Source organism: Oncorhynchus mykiss, chromosome 19 (genome assembly GCF_013265735.2).
Source record: "Oncorhynchus mykiss isolate Arlee chromosome 19, USDA_OmykA_1.1, whole genome shotgun sequence".
Taxonomy (NCBI): Eukaryota; Metazoa; Chordata; class Actinopteri; order Salmoniformes; family Salmonidae; genus Oncorhynchus; species Oncorhynchus mykiss.
This window is the reverse complement of record NC_048583.1, coordinates 60,333,535-60,358,753: the sequence shown is the minus strand read 5'-3', so window position 1 is coordinate 60,358,753 and position 25,219 is coordinate 60,333,535. Positions and strand designations below refer to the sequence as shown.

Sequence of the window (25,219 nt, the reverse complement as noted above, 5' to 3'; positions counted from 1 at the left end):
TCAGAGATCACTAGGATGACACACCAAATGATGACCACCAATCATAGATCACTAGGATGACACACCAAATGATGACCACCAATCAGAGATCACTAGGATGACACACCAAATGATGACCACCAATCAGAGATCACTAGGATGACACACCAAATGATGACCACCAATCAGAGATCACTAGGATGACACACCAAATACATTGATGGATCCTCTTTGTCTTCTTCTAACGCCTCTTAAGGGGAAAGTAATCCGATTACCTGAGTTTGGATAATCAGATTACATTTAGAAAGTAATTTAACAAACCTTGTAAATACTGAACCACACACGCACGCACGCACGCACACACACACACACACACACACACACACACACACACACACACACACACACACACACACACACACACACACACACACACACACACACACACACACACACACACACACACACACACACCAGCATGACAAAGAGTGAAGACCTTGAGAAAGGTGAATGTACCACAGACAGTCAGGTACCAACACCGGGGGTTGTTTAACCATAGCGACTTACTGGCTGTCACCATCAGCGTGTTCCATGTGGTCAGCAGGAGGGTAGCGAGGCTCAATGAGACAGCAACATCAGCAGGCATGTTCTCCCCCTCTCTCTCTCTCTCTCCTCCTCCTCCTCCTTCGCCACTAGATCACATTGCAAACAATTCCCTCACCCACAGCTGTTGATCTTTTTGTTTTTGAAAAGAAGAACAGACAAAATAAATAACAATGTCAGTGTGATTGGTTTTCCAGGAGGGGGGAAAGCGTTGCTGTTACGGGAATTTCGGTTTCCACCCGCACTTGAAGGACTCACGGTTATGAATCGATCCTGGTCAGCGGTCCACTATGGGGACAAACAGCTCGATATCCGACGGTGAACGATGTTCACATCCGCGATGTTGCTTCTAAGCCGACTCAAACAGCTGTTGCTATTTTTTGAGGGGATGTAAATGGAAGGAAAAGAGGAGAGTGGGAAGAGAGAGGAGGAGAGAAACAGAGACAGCTGTTGCTCCCGTTGGGCGTTTCAGATCTACGGCCAGCGCCCACTAGCCTGTACACGTTCACCAGTTCACAGACAGAAAGGAGGGGAGAGGTAAAGGAATAAAGAAGAGGAAGGGAGGAGGAGGAGGAGGAGGAGATGTCTTGTCGTCTGTCTCCAGGGTTTGGCAGTTTACCGTTCAGCCTGCATAGCACGAGAGGATCCGAGGCATCCTACTGACAGCGTGTTCTTCCGCGAGTCCCAGGAGACACCCTGGCACGCGAATATTTCTTTCATCTACTGCCCGGTTTGTTGAATCTTGCACGCACAACGGTAAATCTCTCTCTCTCACTCTCTCTCATGAATCAGACCTGATTCCTCTGCAGAGAGTGAGCAGGTGTGTGGATGATGGACCCAGAGCCACATATAAATATGTCTATATGGTTTTGGAATGGCCTATTTTGTCAGATCACATGAGAAAAATATAATATACTAATCATTGACGTGTCTGTGTGTGTGTGTGTGTGTGTGTGTGTGTGTGTGTGTGTGTGTGTGTGTGTGTGTGTGTGAGAGAGCGCAATAAACTTTGTCTCGGACTGTTTGATATCTGCATGTCTCAAAGGTCACTTAGTGGAGCAAGAGAGAGACCTTCGTCCATGGCTTATGTTTAGCGTTGCTGTGTGTGTGAGAGCAGAGAGAGGGAGAGGGAGAGGGAGAGAGAGAGAGAGAGAGAGAGAGAGAGACAGAGAGACAGAGAGACAGAGCGAGAGAGAGAGACAGAGAGAGAGAGACAGAGAGAGAGACAGAGAGAGAGAGAGAGAGAGAGAGAGAGAGAGAGAGAGAGCAAAAGAGACAGACTGACAGGCATTTAAAACACTGGAATATCTCTTCGTCTTTCGACCTACAGCGTTCTTTAACAATGGAGAAAATGGACTTCAGTGAGATCTCCGACACGTGCAAGTGGGAGGTAAGAGATCTGGAGGGAAGTGGCACAAAGTGTTATGGTTATCCACAAGGGGCTCTGGTCAAAATGTAGGGTACCATTTTAGCCACAGATCGCTCTGTCTAGACTCCAACTCCCATGATGCTTCTGTGTCAGTCGCCAGATTACGAGCCATGGTTTCCTGTGTCGGAGAAGTCCAACCCCCTGACTCGTGACATCGACAAGTCCTCGCCCAATCATATTGTCCGTCTGCTGGCAGCCTGCGACGCACAGATGTTCCAAAAGGACACAGGAACCACCTACCAGGTCAGGGGTCAGAGGTTAGAGGTCAGAGAGTGGTCAGGTAGGATGAAGGCTCTGGGAAAGAAGAGTCATCCACCCTTAACATACATTTTTGGACCAATGCAACACACTCACCTTGATAGACACATCACACCATTTTGAGGTTTGGGGAAGAATTCAATGTTCTAGGTCAGTGACAGGGGTTTGTGTGTGTGTGTGTGTGTGTGTGTGTGTGTGTGTGTGTGTTTCAGAGGATGTTCAGTGACAGTGTGGTGTTGACCATGCTGGAGGTGGCCAGGACGGTGGAGCAAATTCTCAGGGTGAAACACTCTTCTCTGTAAAGATACATTCTATACACATACAGACACATTCTATACACATACAGACACATTCTATACACATACAGACAAATTCTATACACATACAGACACATTCTATACACATACAGACACATTCTATACACATACAGACCCATTGTATACACATACAGACACATTCTATACACAGACAGACATTCTATACACATACAGACATTCTATACACATACAGAGACATTCTATACACATACAGACACATTCTATACACATATAAACACATTCTATACACATACAGACATTCTATACACATACAGACATTCTATACACATACAGACACATTCTATACACATACAGACACATTCTATACACATACAGACACATTCTATACACATATAGACATTATATACACATACAGACACATTCTATACACATACAGACACATTCTATACACATACAGACACATTCTATACACATACAGACACATTCTATACACATACAGACATTCTAAACACATACAGACATTCTATACACATACAGACATTCTATACACATACAGACACATTCTATACACATACAGACACATTATATACACATACAGACATTCTATACACATACAGACACATTCTATACACATACAGACACATTCTATACACATACAGACATTCTATAAATATACAGACATTCTATACACATACAGACACATTATATACACATACAGACACATTCTATACACATATAAACACATTCTATACACATACAGACATTCTATACACATATAAACACATTCTATACACATACAGACACATTCTATACACATATAAACACATTCTATACACATACAGACATTCTATACACATATAAACACATTGTATACACATACAGACACATTCTATACACATACAGACACATTCTATACACATACAGACATTCTATACACATACAGACATATTCTATACACATACAGACCCATTCTATACACATACAGACACATTATATACACATACAGACACATTCTATACACATACAGACACATTCTATACACATACAGACATTCTATATACATATAAACACATTCTATACACATACAGACACATTATATACACATACAGACACATTCTATACACATATAAACACATTCTATACACATACAGACATTCTATACACATATAAACACATTCTATACACATACAGACACATTCTATACACATATAAACACATTCTATACACATACAGACATTCTATACACATATAAACACATTGTATACACATACAGACACATTCTATACACATACAGACACATTCTATACACATACAGACATTCTATACACATACAGACACATTCTATACACATACAGACATTATATACACATACAGACACATTCTATACACATACAGACACATTCTATACACATACAGACACATTCTATACACATACAGACATTATATACACATACAGACACATTCTATACACATACAGACATTCTATACACATACAGACATTCTATACACATACAGACACAGTGAGGTTTTCTGAATTGTAGCTTCTGTTCTTGTATCGTGTGTGTGTGTGTGTGTGTGTGTGTGTATGTGTGTGTGTGTGTGTGTGTGTGTGTATGTGTGTGTGTGTGTGTGTGTGTGTGTGTGTGTGTGTGTGTGTGTGTGTGTGTGTGTGTGTGTGTGTGTGTGTGTGTGTGTGTGTGTGTGTGTGTGTGTGTGTTTGACAGGACCCAGAGGATAGTCTGGTTGTGTTGAGTGGTTGTGGAACCTCTGGTCGCTTGGCCTTCCTAATGGCGGTAATTGTTACTATATTTGATCATTTTATAATTGTATAATTTGGTATGTGCAGTATCTTTATGAGATGTGATGGTTTTTCCAGTCATGTTTTAACAGAGCCCTGAGAGACAGGCAGCAGAATACTGTTTACTCTTATATCATTGCTGGGGGAGACAGGTGAGAGTGTGAGATATTACACACACACACACACACACACACACACGTACATACACACACACACACACACACACACGTGCATACACACACGTACATACACACACACACACACACACACACGCACACACACACACACAAACACACACACACACACACGCACACACGTGCATACACACACGTACATACACACACACACACACACACACACACACACGCACACACACGCACACACACATACAACGTGCATACACACACACGCACACACACATACACACACGTGCATACACACACGTACATACACACACACACACACACACACACGCACACACACATACACACACGTGCATACACACACGTACATACACACACACACACACACACACACACACACACACGCACACACACGCACACACACATACAACGTGCGTGCCCACGCAAGCTTTCTATGTTCTGTTGTGTTTAATGTTCTGTGTCATGTTGTGTGTTTAATATTGTTTAAGGTTCAAATCAAATTGTATTAGTCACATGCACAACAGCATGTCACCTCACAGTGAAATGTTTACTTAAATAAGAGCCCCTAACCAACAGTGCAGTTTAAAAAAAAAAAATATGGATACGAATAAGAGATAAAAGTAACAAGTAATTAAAGAGCAGCAGTAAAGTAACAATAGTGAGACTATATACAGGGGGGTATCGGTACAGAGTCAATGTGCGGGGGCACGGGTTAGTTGAGGTAGTGTGTACATGTAGGTAGAGTTATTAAAGTGACTATGCATAGAGGGGAGCAATGCAAATAGTCTGGGTAGCCATTTGACTAGATGTTTTGGAGTCTCATGGCTTAGGGGCAGAAGCTGTTAAGAAGCCTCTTGGACCTAGACTTGGTGCTCCGGTACCGCTTGCTGTGCGGTAGCAGAGAGAACAGTCTATGACTAGGGTGTCTGGAGTCTTTGACAATTTTTAGGACCTTCCTCTGATACCGCCTGGTATAGAGGTCCTGGATGGCAGGAAGCTTGGCCCCAGTTGTCATGTATTGTCATGTTGTGTCTTGTTTCTGTCCTTTCCCTTCACCCTGTCTCCCTCTGCTGGTCGTTATTAGGTTACCTTTTCTCCCCCTCTTTCCCCCAGCTGTTCCTTGTCTCCTCCTAACTACCTCGTCACCCCTTTTCCCACCTGTTCCCTTTTTCCCTCTGATTAGTCCTCTATATCTCTCTCTGTTTTTGTTCCTGTCTTTGTCGGATTCTTGTTTGTGTTATTCATGCCTGAACCAGACTATCGTCATGTTTGCTGCAACCTTGTCCTGTCCTGTCGGAATCTGCCGGTCCATCTGAGCCTACGTTTGTTTTGTTATTAAAGAAGCTCTGTTTACGTTAATTCGCTTTTGGGTCCTCATTCACGCACCGTAACAGAAGAATCCGACCAAGAATGGACCCAGCGACTTCGGATCCTCTCCACTCTGCCGTCGAGATCCAGGGAGCGATGCTAGGCAGACACGAGCAGGAAGTGTCTGCTGCTCGACATGCCGTTGAGACCCTGGCCGCCCAAGTCTCCAACCTCACAGAACAGGTTCACCATCTCCGCCTCGATCCACCGGCCACTTCCAGGGCTTTCGAATCTCCGGAGCCCAGAATCAATAACCCGCCGTGTTACTCTGGGAAGCCCACTGAATGCCGCTCGTTCCTCACCCAGTGTGATATTGTGTTTTCTCTCCAGCCCAACACTTACTCCAGGAGCACAGCTCGTATCGCCTACGTCATATCTCTCCTTACTGGACGGGCTCGTGAGTGGGGCACGGCAATCTGGGAGGCAAGGGCTGAGTGTACTAACCAGTATCAGGACTTTAAGGAGGAGATGATACGGGTTTTTGATCGTTCTGTTTTTGGGGAGGAAGCTTCCAGGGCCCTGTCTTCCCTATGTCAAGGTAATCGATCCATAACAGACTACTCTATTGAGTTTCGCACTCTTGCTGCCTCCAGTGACTGGAACGAGCCGGCGTTGCTCGCTCGTTTTCTGGAGGGTCTCCGCGCGGAGGTAAAGGATGAGATTCTCTCCCGGGAGGTTCCTTCCAGCGTGGATTCCTTGATTGAACTCGCTATTCGCATAGAGCGACGGGTTGATCTTTGTCACCGAGCTCGTGGAAAGGAGCTCACGTTCTCCGTTGCCCCCCTCTCCGCATCACTACCATCTTCCTCTGCCGGCTCGGGTGCTGAGCCTATGCAGCTGGGAGGTATCCGCATCTCGACTAAGGAGAGGGAACGGAGAATCACCAACCGCCTCTGTCTCTATTGCGGTTCCGCTGGTCATTTTGTCACTTCATGTCCAGTAAAAGCCAAGAGCTCATCAGTAAGCGGAGGGCTACTGGTGAGCGCTACTACTCCTGTCTCTCCTTCAAGATCCTGCACTACCTTGTCGGTCCATCTACGCTGGACCGGTTCGTCAGCTTCCTGCAGTGCCTTAATAGACTCTGGGGCGGAGGGCTGTTTTATGGACGAGACCTGGGCTCGGGAACATAACATTCCTCTCAGACAGTTAAGGGAGCCCACGGCCTTGTTCGCTTTGGATGGTAGTCCTCTCCCCAGGATTCAGCGTGAGACGCTACCTTTAACCCTCACTGTCTCTGGTAATCATAGCGAAACCATTTCTTTTTTAATTTTTCGTTCACCTTTTACACCTGTTGTTTTGGGCCATCCCTGGCTAGTTTGTCATAATCCTTCTATTAATTGGTCTAGTAATTCTATCCTCTCCTGGAACGTCTCTTGTCATGTGAAATGTTTAATGTCTGCTATCCCTCCTGTTTCCTCTGTCTCTTCTTCACAGGAGGAGCCTGGTGATTTGACAGGGGTGCCGGAGGAATATCACGATCTGCGCACGGTGTTCAGTCGGTCCAGGGCCACCTCTCTTCCTCCACACCGGTCGTATGATTGTAGTATTGATCTCCTTCCGGGAACCACTCCCCCCCGGGGTAGACTATACTCTCTGTCGGCTCCCGAACGTAAGGCTCTCGAAGATTATTTGTCTGTAGCTCTTGACGCCGGTACCATAGTCCCCTCCTCCTCTCCCGCCGGAGCGGGGTTTTTTTTTGTCAAGAAGAAGGACGGGTCTCTGCGCCCCTGCATAGATTATCGAGGGCTGAATGACATAACAGTGAAGAATCGTTATCCGCTTCCTCTTATGTCTTCAGCCTTCGAGATCCTGCAGGGAGCCAGGTTTTTCACTAAGTTGGACCTTCGTAACGCTTACCATCTCGTGCGCATCAGGGAGGGGGACGAGTGGAAGACGGCGTTTAACACTCCGTTAGGGCACTTTGAATACCGGGTTCTTCCTTTCGGCCTCGCTAACGCTCCAGCTGTCTTTCAGGCATTAGTCAATGATGTCCTGAGAGACATGCTGAACATCTTTGTTTTCGTTTACCTTGACGATATCCAGATTTTTTCACCGTCACTCCAGATTCATGTTCAGCACGTTCGACGTGTCCTCCAGCGCCTCTTAGAGAATTGTCTTTTTGTGAAGGCTGAGAAGTGCACTTTTCATGCCTCCTCCGTCACATTTCTCGGTTCTGTTATTTCCGCTGAAGGCATTAAGATGGATCCCGCTAAGGTCCAAGCTGTCATTGATTGGCCCGTCCCTAAGTCACGCGTCGAGCTGCAGCGCTTTCTCGGCTTCGCGAACTTCTATCGTCGTTTCATCCGTAATTTCGGTCAGGTGGCAGCTCCTCTCACAGCCCTTACTTCTGTCAAGACGTGCTTTAAGTGGTCCGTTTCCGCCCAGGGAGCTTTTGATCTCCTCAAGAATCGTTTTACATCCGCTCCTATCCTTGTTACACCTGACGTCTCTAGACAGTTCGTTGTCGAGGTTGACGCGTCAGAGGTGGGCGTGGGAGCCATTCTTTCTCAGCGCTCCCTCTCTGACGACAAGGTCCACCCATGCGCGTATTTTTCTCATCGCCTGTCGCCGTCGGAACGTAACTATGATGTGGGAAACCGCGAACTGCTCGCCATCCGCTTAGCCCTAGGCGAATGGCGACAGTGGTTGGAGGGGGCGACCGTTCCTTTTGTCGTTTGGACTGACCATAGGAACCTTGAGTACATCCGTTCTGCCAAACGACTTAATGCGCGTCAGGCGCGTTGGGCGCTGTTTTTCGCTCGTTTCGAGTTCGTGATTTCTTATCGTCCGGGCTCTAAGAACACCAAGCCTGATGCTTTATCTCGTCTCTTCAGTTCTTCAGTAGCCTCCACTGACCCCGAGGGGATTCTCCCTGAGGGGCGTGTTGTCGGGTTGACTGTCTGGGGAATTGAGAGGCAGGTAAAGCAAGCACTCACTCACACTCCGTCGCCGCGCGCTTGTCCTAGGAACCTTCTTTTCGTTCCTGTTCCTACTCGTCTGGCCGTTCTTCAGTGGGCTCACTCTGCCAAGTTAGCCGGCCACCCTGGCGTTCGGGGTACGCTTGCTTCCATTCGCCAGCGTTTTTGGTGGCCCACCCGGGAGCATGACACGCGTCGTTTCGTGGCTGCTTGTTCGGTCTGCGCGCAGACTAAGTCCGGTAACTCCCCTCCTGCCGGCCGTCTCAGGCCGCTTCCCATTCCCTCTCGATCGTGGTCTCACATCACCTTAGATTTTGTCACCGGACTGCCTTCGTCAGCGGGGAAGACTGTTATTCTTACGGTTGTCGACAGGTTCTCTAAGGCGGCTCATTTTATTCCCCTTGCTAAGCTTCCTTCTGCTAAAGAGACGGCACAAATCATCATCGAGAATGTTTTCAGAATTCATGGCCTTCCGTCAGACGTCGTTTCGGACAGAGGTCCGCAATTCACGTCTCAATTTTGGAGGGAGTTTTGCCGTTTGATTGGGGCTTCCGTCAGTCTCTCTTCCGGCTTTCACCCCCAGTCTAACGGTCAAGCAGAACGGGCCAATCAGACTATTGGTCGCATCTTACGCAGTCTTTCTTTTCGCAACCCTGCGTCTTGGTCAGAACAGCTCCCCTGGGCAGAATACGCCCACAACTCGCTTCCTTCGTCTGCGACCGGGCTATCTCCTTTTCAGAGTAGCCTCGGGTACCAGCCTCCGCTGTTCTCATCTCAGTTCGCCGAGTCCAGCGTCCCCTCCGCTCAGGCTTTTGTCCAACGTTGCGAGCGCACCTGGAAGAGGGTCAGGTCTGCACTTTGCCGTTATAGGGCGCAGACTGTGAGAGCTGCTAATAAGCGTAGAACTAAGAGTCCTAGATATTGTCGCGGTCAGAGAGTTTGGCTCTCCACTCAGAACCTTCCCCTTAAGACCGCTTCTCGCAAGTTGACCCCGCGGTTCATTGGTCCGTTCCGTATTTCTCGGATCATTAATCCTGTCGCAGTGCGACTTCTTCTTTCGCGATATCTTCGTCGCGTCCACCCGGTCTTCCATGTCTCCTGTGTCAAGCCCGCTCTTCGCGCCCCCGCTCGTCTTCCCCCCCCCCCCATCCTTGTCGAGGGTGCACCCATCTACAGGGTCCGTAGGATTTTGGACATGCGTCCTCGGGGCCGTGGTCATCAGTACCTAGTAGATTGGGAGGGGTACGGTCCTGAGGAGAGGAGTTGGGTTCCCTCTCGGGACGTGCTGGACCGTGCGCTGATCGATGATTTCCTCCGTTGCCGCCAGGTTTCCTCCTCGAGTGCGCCAGGAGGCGCTCGGTGAGTGGGGGGGTACTGTCATGTATTGTCATGTTGTGTCTTGTTTCTGTCCTTTCCCTTCACCCTGTCTCCCTCTGCTGGTCGTTATTAGGTTACCTTTTCTCCCCCTCTTTCCCCCAGCTGTTCCTTGTCTCCTCCTAACTACCTCGTCACCCCTTTTCCCACCTGTTCCCTTTTTCCCTCTGATTAGTCCTCTATATCTCTCTCTGTTTTTGTTCCTGTCTTTGTCGGATTCTTGTTTGTGTTATTCATGCCTGAACCAGACTATCGTCATGTTTGCTGCAACCTTGTCCTGTCCTGTCGGAATCTGCCGGTCCATCTGAGCCTACGTTTGTTTTGTTATTAAAGAAGCTCTGTTTACGTTAATTCGCTTTTGGGTCCTCATTCACGCACCGTAACACCAGTGATGTACTGGGCCGTACGCACTACCCTCTGTAGTGCCTTGTGGTCGGAGGCCGAGCAGTTGCCATACCAGGCAGTGATGCAACCAGTCAACCAGTCAACCAGGATGCTCTCGATGGTGCTGCTATAGAACCTTTTGAGGATCTGAGGACCCATGCCAAATCTTTTCAGTCTCTTGGTGTGTTTGGACCATGTTAGTTTGTTAGTGATGTGGACATCAAGGAACTTGAAGCTCTCAACCTGCTCCACTGCAGCCCCGCCGATGAGAATGGCGGCATGCTCGGCCCTCCTTTTCCTGTAGTCTACAATCATCTCCTTTGTCTTGATCATGTTGAGGGAGAGGTTGCTGTCCTGGAACCACACAGCCAGGTCTATATGTGTGTTTAATGTTCTGTGTTTAATGTTGAGTTTAATGCTGTGTTTAATGTTGTGTATTTAATGTTATATTTAATGTTGTCTGTTTAATGTTCTGTGTTTAATGTTCTGTGTTTAATGTTCTGTGTTTAATGTTCTGTGTTTAATGTTGTGTATTTAATGTTCTGTGTTTAATGTTCTGTGTTTAATGTTCTGTGTTTAATGTTCTGTGTTTAATGTTCTGTGTTTAATGTTGTGTATTTAATGTTCTGTGTTTAATGTTCTGTGTTTAATGTTGTGTATTTAATGTTCTGTGTTTAATGTTGTGTATTTAATGTTCTGCGTTTAATGTTCTGTGTTTAATGTCGTGTTTGTTCTCTCTGTTTCTGTAGAGCCCTGCTCACATCCCAGGAGGCATCAGAGGATGACCCCAAACTAGGCATGCTCACACTGGAGAAGGTCAGGGGTCAGGGATGGCGGAGGGGTGTGGTCTAAAATGGGGATAATGTTTCAATTCATGTGAATAAAATGAATTTCATATCTAGGTTTCTCCCCCCCACCCCCATCTCTCTCTCTCTGCTCCGGCTCAGCTATGTGAAGGAAAGAGGCGTGTCCTGTTCATCGGCATTTCCTGTGGCCTGTCTGTAAGTTACTCTGCCAACTGTCCAATCAAAAGATCCAGTCACCAACGGTTGTCCAATCAACTGCTTCATTGTGTCACTCTTGTGTGTGTTGAGTGTGCCCTCTAGGCTCCATTTGTAGCAGGACAGCTGGACTTTTGTCTGAAACACCCTGACATCTACACTCCTGTACTGGTGGGATTCAACCCCGTCACACAGGCCAGGTCAGGGCGTCTTTGCTTTGTGTGCCCATACATGTATGTGTGTTTGAGAAGGGAGGAGCATATCTGTCAATACTGATTTTATGCGTTTGTGTGTCTATGTGAGTGTGTGTGTGTGTGTGTGTGTGTGTGTGTGTGTGTGCGTGTGTGTGTGTGTGTGTAGGGAGGAGACCATGCCAGGCTACAGTCTGACTTTCAGGGAAGTGGTCCAGAGGATGGAGGAGCAGAGAGGTCAAAGGGCATTCATCATCAACCCAGCAGTTGGGGTAACACGTGTTGCCAGGACCAGTAGCTGACTTTGACAGTTGGCACTGTGGCTCGCTACAAAACTACAAAACTCCTTAGCTAGATGTTGGAGTACATAGTTCATTTAAGACTTCCTCAGGACTGAAACGTCAATATTAGCTACAGACGTATAGTTGTTGGTCAAATTCTCCTCCAATGAGATGACAGCATACTCACTCGGTACCGACCACACATTCAACATATATACTTTTGAGATGGTTTCATGCAGGAAAAGGTTACAAGGTATGAATGCAGAAAAAAACGTCATGCAGACATGAGCTCAAGCTTGGAATGAAGCTTAATGATTGTTAGGTGGTTGTAGAATGAGAGCAGCTTGGTAGGCTTTGTCAGAGATGATGTCGCAGGATTGAGAGGAATGAAGGATCTTGATGGTTCCGGGTGGTTGAAGGATCTTGATGGTTCCGGATGGTTGAAGGATCTTGATGGTTCCGGGTGGTTGAAGGATCTTGATGGTTCCGGGTGGTTGAAGGATCTTGATGGTTCCGGGTGGTTGAAGGATCTTGATGGATCCGGATGGTTGAAGGATCTTGATGGTTCCGGATGGTTGAAGGATCTTGATGGTTCCGGATGGTTGAAGGATCTTGATGGTTCCGGATGGTTGAAGGATCTTGATGGTTCCGGGTGGTTGAAGGATCTTGATGGTTCCGGGTGGTTGAAGGATCTTGATGGTTCCGGGTGGTTGAAGGATCTTGATGGTTCCGGATGGTTGAAGGATCTTGATGGTTCCGGATGGTTGAAGGATCTTGATGGTTCCGGGTGGTTGAAGGATCTTGATGGTTCCGGGTGGTTGAAGGATCTTGATGGTTCCGGGTGGTTGAAGGATCTTGATGGTTCCGAATGGTTGAAGGATCTTGATGGTTCCGGGTGGTTGAAGGATCTTGTTGGTTCCGGGTGGTTGAAGGATCTTGATGGATCCGGATGGTTGAAGGATCTTGATGGTTCCGGATGGTTGAAGGATCTTGATGGTTCCGGATGGTTGAAGGATCTTGATGGTTCCGGGTGGTTGAAGGATCTTGATGGTTCCGGGTGGTTGAATGATCTTGATGGTTCCGGGTGGTTGAAGGATCTTGATGGTTCCGGGTGGTTGAAGGATCTTGATGGTTCCGGATGGTTGAAGGATCTTGATGGTTCCGGGTGGTTGAAGGATCTTGATGGTTCCGGGTGGTTGAAGGATATTGATGGTTCCGGAGGAAGGTTGCTTGCTCATTGCAGATCGGAGGGGGGACATGAAGACTCTGAGTATTGGAGTGGGAGTCCTGGTGGTATCTGCTTCTTGGAACAGAGTTAATCCCCCTTAAGGACCCTGGAAAAACAGGGAGAAGGGCAGATGAGAAGGGAGGAGACAGAGGTGGTGGAGGGAGGAGACAAGGGTGGTGGAAGGAAGAGACGGGTTGTGGAAGGAAGCGACGGGTTGTGGAGGGAGGAAACAGGGGTGGTGGAGGCAGGGGACAGGTGTGGTGGAGGCAGGGGACAGGGGTGGTGGAGGGAGGAGACAGGTGTGGTGGAGGGAGGAGACAGGTGTGGTGGAGGCAGGAAACGGGTGGTGGAGGGAGGAAACAGGGGTGGTGGAGACAGGGGACAGGTGTGGTGGAGGCAGGGGACAGGGGTGGTGGAGGGAGGAGACAGGTGTGGTGGAGGGAGGAGACATGGTAGGTGGGGGGAGGAGACAGGTGTGGTGGAAGGAGGAGACAGGGTAGGTGGGGGGAGGAGACAGGTGTGGTGGAAGGAGGAGACAGGTGTGGTGGAGGCAGGAGACAGGGGTGGTGGAGGGAGGAGACAGGTGTGGTGGAGGCAGGAGACAGGGGTGGTGGAGGGAGGAGACAGGTGTGGTGGAGGCAGGGGACAGGGGTGGTGGAGGGAGGAGACATGGTAGGTGGGGGGAGGAGACAGGTGTGGTGGAAGGAGGAGACAGGGTAGGTGGGGGGAGGAGACAGGTGTTGTGGAAGGAGGAGACAGGGTAGGTGGGGGGAGGAGACAGGTGTGGTGGAGGCAGGAGACAGGGGTGGTGGAGGGAGGAGACATGGTAGGTGGGGGGAGGAGACAGGTGTGGTGGAAGGAGGAGACAGGGTAGGTGGGGGGAGGAGACAGGTGTGGTGGAAGGAGGAGACAGGTGTGGTGGAGGCAGGAGACAGGTGTGGTGGAAGGAGGAGACAGGGTAGGTGGGGGGAGGAGACAGGTGTGGTGGAAGGAGGAGACAGGTGTCGTGGAGGCAGGAGACAGGTGTGGTGGAGGGAGGAGACAGGTGTGGTGGAGGCAGGGGACAGGGGTGGTGGAGGGAGGAGACAGGTGTGGTGGAGGCAGGGGACAGGGGTGGTGGAGGGAGGAGACAGGTGTGGTGGAGGCAGGAAACGGGTGGTGGAGGGAGGAAACAGGGGTGGTGGAGGGAGGAGACAGGTGTGGTGGAGGCAGGGGACAGGGGTGGTGGAGGGAGGAGACAGGTGTGGTGGAGGCAGGGGACAGGGGTGGTGGAGGGAGGAGACAGGTGTGGTGGAGGCAGGAAACGGGTGGTGGAGGGAGGAAACAGGGGTGGTGGAGGGAGGAGACAGGTGTGGTGGAGGCAGGGGACAGGGGTGGTGGAGGGAGGAGACAGGTGTGGTGGAGGCAGGGGACAGGGGTGGTGGAGGGAGGAGACAGGTGTGGTGGAGGCAGGAAACGGGTGGTGGAGGGAGGAAACAGGGGTGGTGGAGGGAGGAGACAGGGTAGGTGGAGGGAGGAGACAGGTGTGGTGGAAGGATGAGACAGGTGTGGTGGAGGCAGGGGACAGGGTGGTGGAGGGAGGAGACAGGGGTGGTGGAGGGAGGAGACAGGGGTGGTGGAGGGAGGAGAGAGGTGTGGCGGAGGCAGGAGACAGGGGTGGTGGAGGGAGGAGACAGGGGTGGTGGAGGGAGGAGATAACAGGAACTGGATAGTGTGAGTATACAGTGTATTTACAGCCATTGATTGGCGAGGAGAAGAGTTGTAATTGCTTGATTAACAGGAAGGGAGGAGATTTAAATGGTTTCTGGTGTGTTTTTTTCTGCAGAACATTAGTTATGTGACACGTAACACCATTTGTAGCCAGACTACTTGAATCCCATGAATGTTTACGAGTCAGGACAGATCAGTGCAGACGACCATCCTGCTTTCTGACGAAAGACAACGGACTTCTGACCTCTTAACCCTTAACCTCTGTGTGTTGTAGCCAGAGGCCATCAGTGGTTCCTCCAGAATGAAGGGGGGCAGTGCCACCAAGATCCTACTGGAGACTATCCTGGCAGCCGCACACACAGCTGCCTTTACCAACACACACGTCACACACAGGTTTTAGTCACACACACGCATCCCTCACACCTGCAAACACACAAACGTGCACGTTAAGTATATTGAAAACACAGAAATTCATCCATAAACTGTGTTTCAGCCGTGTGTGTATCTGTGTGTGTTTGTCTGTCTGGTTGTGTATGTGTGTGTGTGTGTGTGTGTTTCTACCTGTGTATACTGTATGTGTGTGTTTCTGTGTGTATCTGTGTGTGTTTGTCTGTGTGTGTTTGTCTGTCTGTGTATCTGTGTTTGTATATGTGTATATCTGTGTGTGTATCTGTGTGTATCTGAGTGTGTCTCTGTGTGTATATCTGTGTGTGTTTGTCTGTGTATCTGTGTGGTTGTGTATGTTTGTGTGTATCTGTGTGTTTGTTTCTGTGTTTCTGTGTGTACTGTGTGTTTGTATCTGTGTATATGTGTGTGTTTCTGTGTGTACTGTGTGTTTGTGTTCTGCAGAGTTCTCCTGGACATGATGAGAGGATATGAGAGAGTCTATAGTGTCACCTACAGTCACAGTGACCAGATAGCAACACTGCTACAGACCGCAGGACTCAGGTACGACAACTTCAGACAAACATCAGACAAACTTCAGACAAACATCAGACCAACAACTGTGGTTAAAAACACCAAGATGTTTGTGTGTGTGTGTGTGTGTGTGTGTGTGTGTGTGTGTTTCAGCTTGCAGTGTGGTGGACGTGTGTGTTACCTGTCCTGGGGGTCTCTAGGTTTAGTGGGACTCATCGATGCCAGCGAGTGTATCCCGACATTTGGAGCAGGTGAGTGTGTTTAAGGACAGGGTATCCCGACATTCGGAGCAGGTGAGTGTGTTTGAGGACAGGGTATCCCGACATTCGGAGCAGGTGAGTGTGATTGAGGACAGGGTATCCTGACATTCGGAGCAGGTGAGTGTGTTTAAGGACAGGGAGAAGAGATAGTGGACTAATACAAGGACACGATACAGACCGAACCATAGACACTACATTGGATGTGTGTTAGTGATTGTGAAGTAAATACCCAATTACTGTGTGTGTGTGTGTGTGTGTGTGTGTGTGTGTGTGTCTATCTGTGTGTGTCTGTGTCAGACTATGAGGACATCCGAGGCTTCATCAGTGGAGGATACCAGGACATGGACAACATAGAGGGAGACCTCACATCACTGGTACAGAACTACTGTTGGTGACATCACTGGGACAGAACTACTGTTGGTGACATCACTGGTACAGAGCTACTGTTGGTGACATCACTGGTACAGAGCTACTGTTGGTGACATCACTGGTACAGAACTACTGTTGGTGACATCACTGGTACAGAGCTACTGTTGGTGACATCACTGGTACAGAACTACTGTTGGTGATCTGGCCTGATGCCCTTTCCAGTTTACAGAATAAATAGTACCGTTTATCATCTGGCAGAAATGACTGCCAAGCCAAATGTCAGCTGAAGGGAGACCATGAGTCATGGGCAATATATTTTACACAGAGAGAGCGAGAGAGAGAGAGCTGACACGCTTATTTTATTACCATATTTTCTAACAGTGTGTGTGTGTGTGTGTGTGTGTGTGTGTGTGTGTGTTTCCAGGGATCCCAGTTCTGTATAGCCCATGAGGACTTTGTGAGTCTGGTTCTGCCTACTTTGAGTGACAGAGACACCGTCCTACTGCTGTACACATGTCATGGTGAGCCCACTGAGCTAAAGCCCTGGCACTAACACATGTCCTTGGGTCTCAGACAAGGTTACTAACAATTGTTGAGCATAAACAGTGTTTGGCCGGATTCAATACGATCGCTTTTAAAAGGAAAGGTTGCACAATATATATTCCACAAATCTAACGTAGATAGAATATACAATCAATCTAAAACAGTCAAAAGTTTATAATTTCACAATTTGAATTATATTTATCAAAAAATTAATATACCAACAATTTGGCTTGGACATCAAGAAAGGGACAGCCTGCTGGTGGCTTCGGTGGTGGATGCCAATCTACGGACCAATCTAAGGGCCAATCTACAAGCCAATCTAAGGGCCAATCTAAGGGGCCAATCTACTGGTCAGGGTCCCGGTCTAGAAGCACGGTTTTGAGTGCTCCTACAGGAAGCTGTATGGATCTGTACCTGCTGCAGTGTAGTTTAGTAGGATGGAGACTGTACCTGCTGCAGTGTAGTTTAGTAGGATGGAGGCTGTATGGATCTGTACCTGTGGCAGTGTAGTTTAGTAGGATGGAGACTGTACCTGCTGCAGTGTAGTTTAGTAGGATGGAGACTGTACCTGCTGCAGTGTAGTTTAGTAGGATGGAGGCTGTATGGATCTGTACCTGCTGCAGTGTAGTTTAGTAGGATGGAGACTGTACCTGCTGCAGTGTAGTTTAGTAGGATGGAGGCTGTACCTGCTGCAGTGTAGTTTAGTAGGATGGAGGCTGTATGGATCTGTACCTGTGGCAGTGTAGTTTAGTAGGATGGAGGCTGTACCTGCTGCAGTGTAGTTTAGTAGGATGGAGGCTGTACCTGCTGCAGTGTAGTTTAGTAGGATGGAGGCTGTATGGATCTGTACCTGCTGCAGTGTAGTTTAGTAGGATGGAGGCTGTATGGATCTGTACCTGTGGCAGTGTAGTTTAGTAGGATGGAGGCTGTACCTGCTGCAGTGTAGTTTAGTAGGATGGAGACTGTACCTGCTGCAGTGTAGTTTAGTAGGATGGAGGCTGTATGGATCTGTACCTGTGGCAGTGTAGTTTAGTAGGATGGAGGCTGTACCTGCTGCAGTGAAGTTTAGTAGGATGGAGGCTGTACCTGCTGCAGTGTAGTTTAGTAGGATGGAGACTGTACCTGCTGCAGTGTAGTTTAGTAGGATGGAGACTGTACCTGCTGCAGTGTAGTTTAGTAGGATGGAGGCTGTACCTGCTGCAGTGTAGTTTAGTAGGATGGAGGCTGTATGTATCTGTACCTGTGGCAGTGTAGTTTAGTAGGATGGAGGCTGTACCTGCTGCAGTGAAGTTTAGTAGGATGGAGGCTGTACCTGCTGCAGTGTAGTTTAGTAGGATGGAGGCTGTATAGATCTGTACCTGCTGCAGTGAAGTTTAGTAGGATGGAGGCTGTACCTGCTGCAGTGAAGTTTAGTAGGATGGAGGCTGTACCTGCTGCAGTGTAGTTTAGTAGGATGGAGGCTGTATGGATCTGTACCTGCTGCAGTGTAGTTTAGTAGGATGGAGGCTGTACCTGCTGCAGTGTAGTTTAGTAGGATGGAGGCTGTATGGATCTGTACCTGCGGCAGTGTAGTTTAGTAGGATGGAGGCTGTATGGATCTGTACCTGCTGCAGTGTAGTTTAGTAGGATGGAGGCTGTACCTGCTGCAGTGAAGTTTAGTAGGATGGAGGCTGTACCTGCTGCAGTGTAGTTTAGTAGGATGGAGGCTGTATAGATCTGTACCTGCTGCAGTGAAGTTTAGTAGGATGGAGGCTGTACCTGCTGCAGTGTAGTTTAGTAGGATGGAGGCTGTATGGATCTGTACCTGTGGCAGTGTAGTTTAGTAGGATGGAGGCTGTATGGATCTGTACCTGTGGCAGTGTAGTTTAGTAGGATGGAGACTGTACCTGCTGCAGTGTAGTTTAGTAGGATGGAGACTGTACCTGCTGCAGTGTAGTTTAGTAGGATGGAGGCTGTATGGATCTGTACCTGCGGCAGTGTAGTTTAGTAGGATGGAGGCTGTATGGATCTGTACCTGTGGCAGTGTAGTTTAGTAGGATGGAGGCTGTACCTGCTGCAGTGTAGTTTGGTAGGATGGAGGCTGTACCTGCTGCAGTGTAGTTTAGTAGGATGGAGACTGTACCTGCTGCAGTGTAGTTTAGTAGGATGGAGGCTCCATCCTACTTGCAGTATTTCATGGTAGCCAATATACCTGGATGTATTGCTACTGCTGCTAGTAACTTTGGTAATGTTAGTACTCAGGTTAGCATGTGGCTAGCTCTAGCTACCATCGGCCAACATCAGAGTTGTGCTAATAGCCTAAAGGGACTATGCTAACAGCCAAATATCAAAAATATTTTTTTCTAAAACAATGAGGACTCGGTATGTTGTGGGTCTCCACTGTTTTATGTGTTCACTCCTGTTGTGTGTTCACTCCTGTTGTGTGTTCACTCCTGTTGTGTGATCACTCGTGTTGTGTGTTCACTCCTGTTGTGTGTTCACTCCTGTCGTGTGTTCACTCCTGTGTGTTCACTCCTGTCGTGTGTTCACTCCTGTCGTGTGTTCACTCCTGTCGTGTGTTCTTCTCCTGTTGTGTGTTCTTCTCCTGTTGTGTGTTCACTGGCGTTCTTCTCTTGACTCATCTTTTCAGAACGCTTTTCCGTCATGACTTCGGTCAAATTCGGATAAAATATCTATTTTATTCTAAACACAAATGTAAAGTGATATGTCATATTTTGACTTTTAGTTGGAAGTAGGAAACCAATCAGAAGGTTTAACAGCAACCTGATTCTGCAGTCTTCCCATTAAAGGCAATATTCCAGCAATTCCTCAGATTGAATTGCAGCCTCTCTGTCCCAGACAATGCCATCTGTTTTTTGTTTAGATGACGTTGGTGATGTAGAGAAGATGGTCCACAGAGTGAGAGAGAAGACCTCCAACCTCCACTCTCTCTGTCACGGACTAGAGGGAGACACCGCTGTTGTACGTGCACGCACACACACACACACACTGATTGGCGTACATGCGTGTTTGTTTTCCTGAGTGATTGCCTGTGTGTGTGTGTGTGCGTGTGTGTCTGTTAACTGTGCCGTGTGTTTTCAGGACAGCATTGGTCTCCTGTGTTCATCTGTCCTCAACATAACCTGGCCCTCCTCCTCTACTGTCCACATGGTACAACACATGACTTCAGTCAGTTCAATACAGATCTGTAGTGGTACATCACATGACTTCAGTCAGTTCAATACAGATCTATAGTGGTACAACACATGACTTCAGTCAGTTCAATACAGATCTATAGTGGTACATCACATGACTTCAGTCAGTTCAATACAGATCTATAGTGGTACAACACATGACTTCAGTCAGTTCAATACAGATCTGTAGTGGTACAACACATGACTTCAGTCAGTTCAATACAGATCTATAGTGGTACAACACATGACTTCAGTCAGTTCAATACAGATCTCTAGTGGTACATCACATGACTTCAGTCAGTTCAATACAGATCTATAGTGGTACAACACATGACTTCAGTCAGTTCAATACAGATCTATATTGGTACAACACATGACTTCGGTCAGTTCAATACAGATCTATAGTGGTACAACACATGACTTCAGTCAGTTCAATGCAGATCTGCTTTTATTCTGCTCATTCTCAACGTCTCAACTCATCTCTCCATAATTTCTCTCTCTACCCCAACCCTCTCTCTCTCTCTCTCTCCCCCCCTCGCTATCGCTCTCACCCCTTGCTATCTCCCCCCCTCTCTCTCTCCCCTCTCGCTATCTCTATCTCTCCCCCCTCTCTCTCCCCCTCTCTCTCTCTCTCCCCCTTGCTATCTCTCCCCCCTCGCTATCGCTCTCATCCCTTGCTATCTCTCCCTCCCCAGCAGTGGGAGCTGTCCAGTAAGTTGGTGCTGAATGCTGTGAGTACAGGAAGTCACGTTTTAAAGGGAAAGATCTACAGGAACCACATGGTAGACCTACAGGTCACCAACAGCAAACTGTACCACAGGGCTATACACATACTGCAGGTACACACATACTGCATGTACACACACACACACACACACACACACACACACACACACAGTAACCATCTCTCTCCCTGTAGAAGTTGTCAGGTGTCTCCCTGACCCAGTGTGAGGAGGCTCTATTGAAGGCCATCTATCATGTGGAGCAACTTCCAGAGGACATCACCTCAGCTGGGGTCACCACACACACACTCACCGCCAGCCGCAGGAACAGGGTAAACAAACACACACACACACACACACACACACACACTCACCGCCAGCCGCAGGAACAGGGTAACAAACACACACAAACACACACACAAAACCAGCAACATGTGACAGGGGCAAGAGTCCATTACAGATTACAAAGGAAGACCCAGCCGCGATATGCCCAACAATTCCTCTCTACCAGATAAACTCATTGCATTTTATGCATGCTTTAAAAATAATAACATTGTGCCGGGTCAGAGGGCCGCCACCGACCCAGAAGATTGGGTGATCTCGCTCTCCGAGGCCCGACATGAGTAAAATTCTTTAATCAGGTCAGTACCCACAAGGCCGCGGGGCCCAATGTTATTCCAGGTTTGCGTTCTCAGATCACGTCCCGGTCTGTAATCCCCACGTGTTTTAAGATGACCACCGTCATTCAAATCAAATCAAACTTTATTAGTCACACGAGTCGAATACAACAAGTGTAGACTTTACCGTGAAATGCTTTACTTTTACCAGCCGTTAAACAACAGTTCAAGAAGAAGAAAATATTTACCAAGTAGATTCAAATAAAAAGTAGAAAAGTAACACAATAAGAATAACAATTTCTGTTCCTAAGAACTCTAAGGCTTCATGCCACAATGACTACCACCCTGTAGCATTCACTTCTGTAATCAGGAAGTGCTTCGAGAGGCATTGTGATACACATCAACTCTACCATCCCAGACACCCTAGAACAATTCCAATTAGCATACCGCCCCAACAGATCCACAGACGACACAATCTCAAGTTGCACTCCACACTGCCGTCACCCACCTAGATAAGAGGAATACCTCAACCCAGCAAAAAAAAAGAAGAGTCCCTTTTTCAGGACCCTGTTTTTCAAAGATAATTAGTAAAAAAAAAAAAAAAAAAACTTCACAGATCTTCATTGCAAAGGGTTTAAACACTGTTTCCCATGCTTGTTCAATGAACCATAAACAATTAATGAACTTGCACCTGTGGAACGTTCGTTAAGACGCTAACAGCTTACAGACGGTATGCAATTAAGGTCACAGTTATGAAAACTTAGGACACTAAAGAGGCCTTTCTACTGACTCTGAAAAACACCAAAAGAAAGATGCCCAGGGTCCCTGCTCATTTGTGTGAACCTGCCTTAGGCATGCTGCAAGGAGGCATGAGGACTGTAGATGTGGCCAGGGCAATAAATTGCAATGTCCGTACTGTGATACGCCTAAGACAGCGCTACAGGGAGACAGGACGGACAGCTGATCATCCTCACAGTGGCAGACCACGTGTAACAACACCTGCACAGGATCAGTACATCCGAACATCACACCTGCAGGACAGTTACAGCACGGCAAAAACAACTACCCGAGTTACACGTGGTTTTGCTCACCAGGGGTGATGGTCGGATTCGCGTTTATCGTCGAGGGAATGAGCGTCACACCGAGGCCTGTACTCTGCAGCGGGATCGATTGGGAGGTGGAGGGTCCATCATGGTCTGGGGCGATGTGTCACAGCATCATCGGACTGAGCTTGTTGTCATTGCAGGCATTCTCAACACTGTGCGTTACAGGGAAGACATCCTCCTCCCTCATGTGGTACCCTTACTGCAGGCTCATCCTGACATGACCCTCCAGCATGACAATGCCACCAGCCATACTGCTTATTCTGTGCGTGATTTCCTGCAAGACAGAAATGTCAGTGTTCTGCCATTGCCAGCGAAGAGCCTGGATCGCAATTCCATTGAGCATGTCTGGGACTTGTTGGATCGGAGGGTGAGGGCTAGGGCCATTCCCCCCAGAAATTTCTGGGAACTTGAAGGTGCCATGGTGGAAGAGTGGGGTAACATCTCACAGCAAGAACTGGCAAATCTGGTGCAGTCCATGAGGAGGAGATGCACTGCAGTACTTAATGTAGCTGGTGGCCACACCAGATACTGACTGTTACTTTTGATTTCGACCCCCACTTTGTTCAGGGACACATTATTCAATTTCTGTTAGTCACATATCTTTGGAACTTGTTCAGTTTGTCTCAGTTGTTGAAACTTGATATGTTCCTAAAAATATTTACACATGTTAAGTTTGCTGAAAATAAAACGCAGTTGACAGTAAGAGGACGTTTCTTGGCAGGCCTTATCACTGGCGACAGTTAGACAGCCTACAGGGAGGTCAGTGACCTGGTAGTGTGGTGCCGGAACAATAACCTCTCACTCAACGTCAGTAAGACCAAGGAGCTGCTTGTGGACTACAGGAAACGGAGGGGACGAGAACGCCCTCATCCACACCGACGGGGCTGCAGTGGAGCGGGTCGAGGACTTCAAGTTCCTCAGTGTTCACATGCACACAGTCGTGAAGAAGGCGCGACAGCACCTATTTCCCCCTCAGGAGGTGGAAAGGTTTGGCATGGGCCCTAAATCCTCAAAATGTTCTACAACGGTAGCATTGAGAGCATCTTCACTGGCCCCATCACTACTTGTTATGACAATAGCACTGCCCTCGATCGCGCAGACAGCCCAGTACATCACTGGGGCTGAGCTCACTGCCATCCAGGACCTCTATATCAGGCGGTGTGAAAGTAAAGCCCGGAAAATTGTTAAAGACTCCAGCCATCCAAGCTATCGATGGTTCTCTCTGCCTCTGCATGGCAAGCGGTACACCGTGCATCAAGTCTGAAACCAACAGACTCCTAAAGAGCTAGTAGCCCCATGCCATAAGACTGCTAAATAGAGAACTAAATATCAATCTGAGTTGACGTTTGTATCTTATTCTTGTTTTTTGCACTGCACACTCACAGGGCCCTACAGACTACACACACTGATACTCCAACATACACACACACCAACACACACTACACACACTGATACTCCAGCACACACACACACACATAAACTCCATCATTTATAATATGCACATACATTTATACTGACTCTACACACACGCACTCACATACAATCATCATATACGCTGCTGCTACTCTGTTTATCATATATCCTGATGCCTAGTCACCTGACCCCTATACATATCTACCTCTATCACGTCAGTATCCCTGCACATTGTAAATAATGGTGCTGGAACTGACCCTGTATATAGTATGCTTCATTGAAGGCTGCTGAGGGGAAGATGGCTCATAGTAAAGGCTGGAATGGTGGGAATGGAAAGGTAAACAAATGAAAACCATGTGTTTGATGCCATTCCACTCACTCCATTCCAGCCTTTACTATGAGCTGTCCTGTCATCAGCAGCCTCCTGCTTACTTTGTATTCTACTTTCTTATTTTATATTTTCTGTGTTTTTCTTCTACCTTGTTATTTTTAGTGCTGCATTGTTATTGACTATTGAAAAGCATTTCACTGTACTTGTGCATGTGACATTATTAAAACAGTGACACAAACACACACCGCTATCTGTCTGTCAATTGCTAACCTGTGTGTTTTCCATCTCTCTCTCTCCCCTTCTCTCCCTCTCTCTCTCTCTCATTCTCTCTCTCTCTCTCTCTCTGTAGGTGGTCCCGCTGGCGTTAGTCTGTCTGCTGATTGGATGCTCTCTCTCTGAGGCGGAGTCTCGTCTGGAGTCCCACCCAGTGGTGCGTGACGCTGTAGAGGCTTGTCTGACATCATCACAACATCTGACATCATCACCAGGAGACCAGAACTCCACAAATCATTGACTTCCTATAGTTGGAAACTTTATGATACTATAGTATTAGAATTATACTATACTTTGATTAACTATACTTTAATAATATGTTTTGATAAGATCAGTTCGTAACCTCTAAAGGAATGTGGTGGATGTAACCTTAATCATTTATCTTCCATTTACTAACATAACAAACACTACACAGTATGATAACCTTCGGAAAGTATTCAGACCCATTGACATTTTTCACATTTTGTTACGTTACAGCCTTATTCTAAAATGGATTAAAAATAATTTAAAAATCTGTAATCTGTACACAA

The 25,219-nt window shown here is 47.6% G+C and overlaps 2 protein-coding genes across 4 annotated transcripts in view; one reads left to right on the top strand and one right to left on the bottom strand.

Annotated features, from left to right (window-relative positions):
- Positions 1-706, bottom strand: part of fndc4b (fibronectin type III domain containing 4b) — a 17,250-nt gene extending 16,544 nt beyond the window's left edge. For 2 of the 3 annotated variants that reach the window (XM_036955258.1, XM_036955260.1), the window contains exon 1: positions 547-706. In XM_036955258.1, the coding sequence (XP_036811153.1) occupies positions 547-572 (26 nt within the window). In that variant the 5' untranslated portion in view covers positions 573-706. The remainder of the gene's footprint in view (positions 1-546) is intronic. The other variant, XM_036955259.1, reaches the window with a different exon arrangement.
- Positions 707-1,771: 1,065 nt separating this feature from the next.
- Positions 1,772-25,219, top strand: gckr (glucokinase (hexokinase 4) regulator). Its single transcript, XM_036955230.1, has 18 exons — positions 1,772-1,972; positions 2,105-2,254; positions 2,482-2,550; positions 4,424-4,497; positions 11,303-11,369; positions 11,501-11,554; positions 11,660-11,754; positions 11,915-12,017; positions 15,239-15,357; positions 15,814-15,912; positions 16,036-16,133; positions 16,440-16,516; positions 16,936-17,032; positions 19,918-20,015; positions 20,136-20,204; positions 20,923-21,066; positions 21,147-21,281; positions 24,766-25,219. Exons 1-18 carry the CDS (start codon positions 1,925-1,927, stop codon positions 24,928-24,930), a joined length of 1,761 nt encoding a protein of 586 aa, XP_036811125.1. The 5' UTR covers positions 1,772-1,924; the 3' UTR covers positions 24,931-25,219.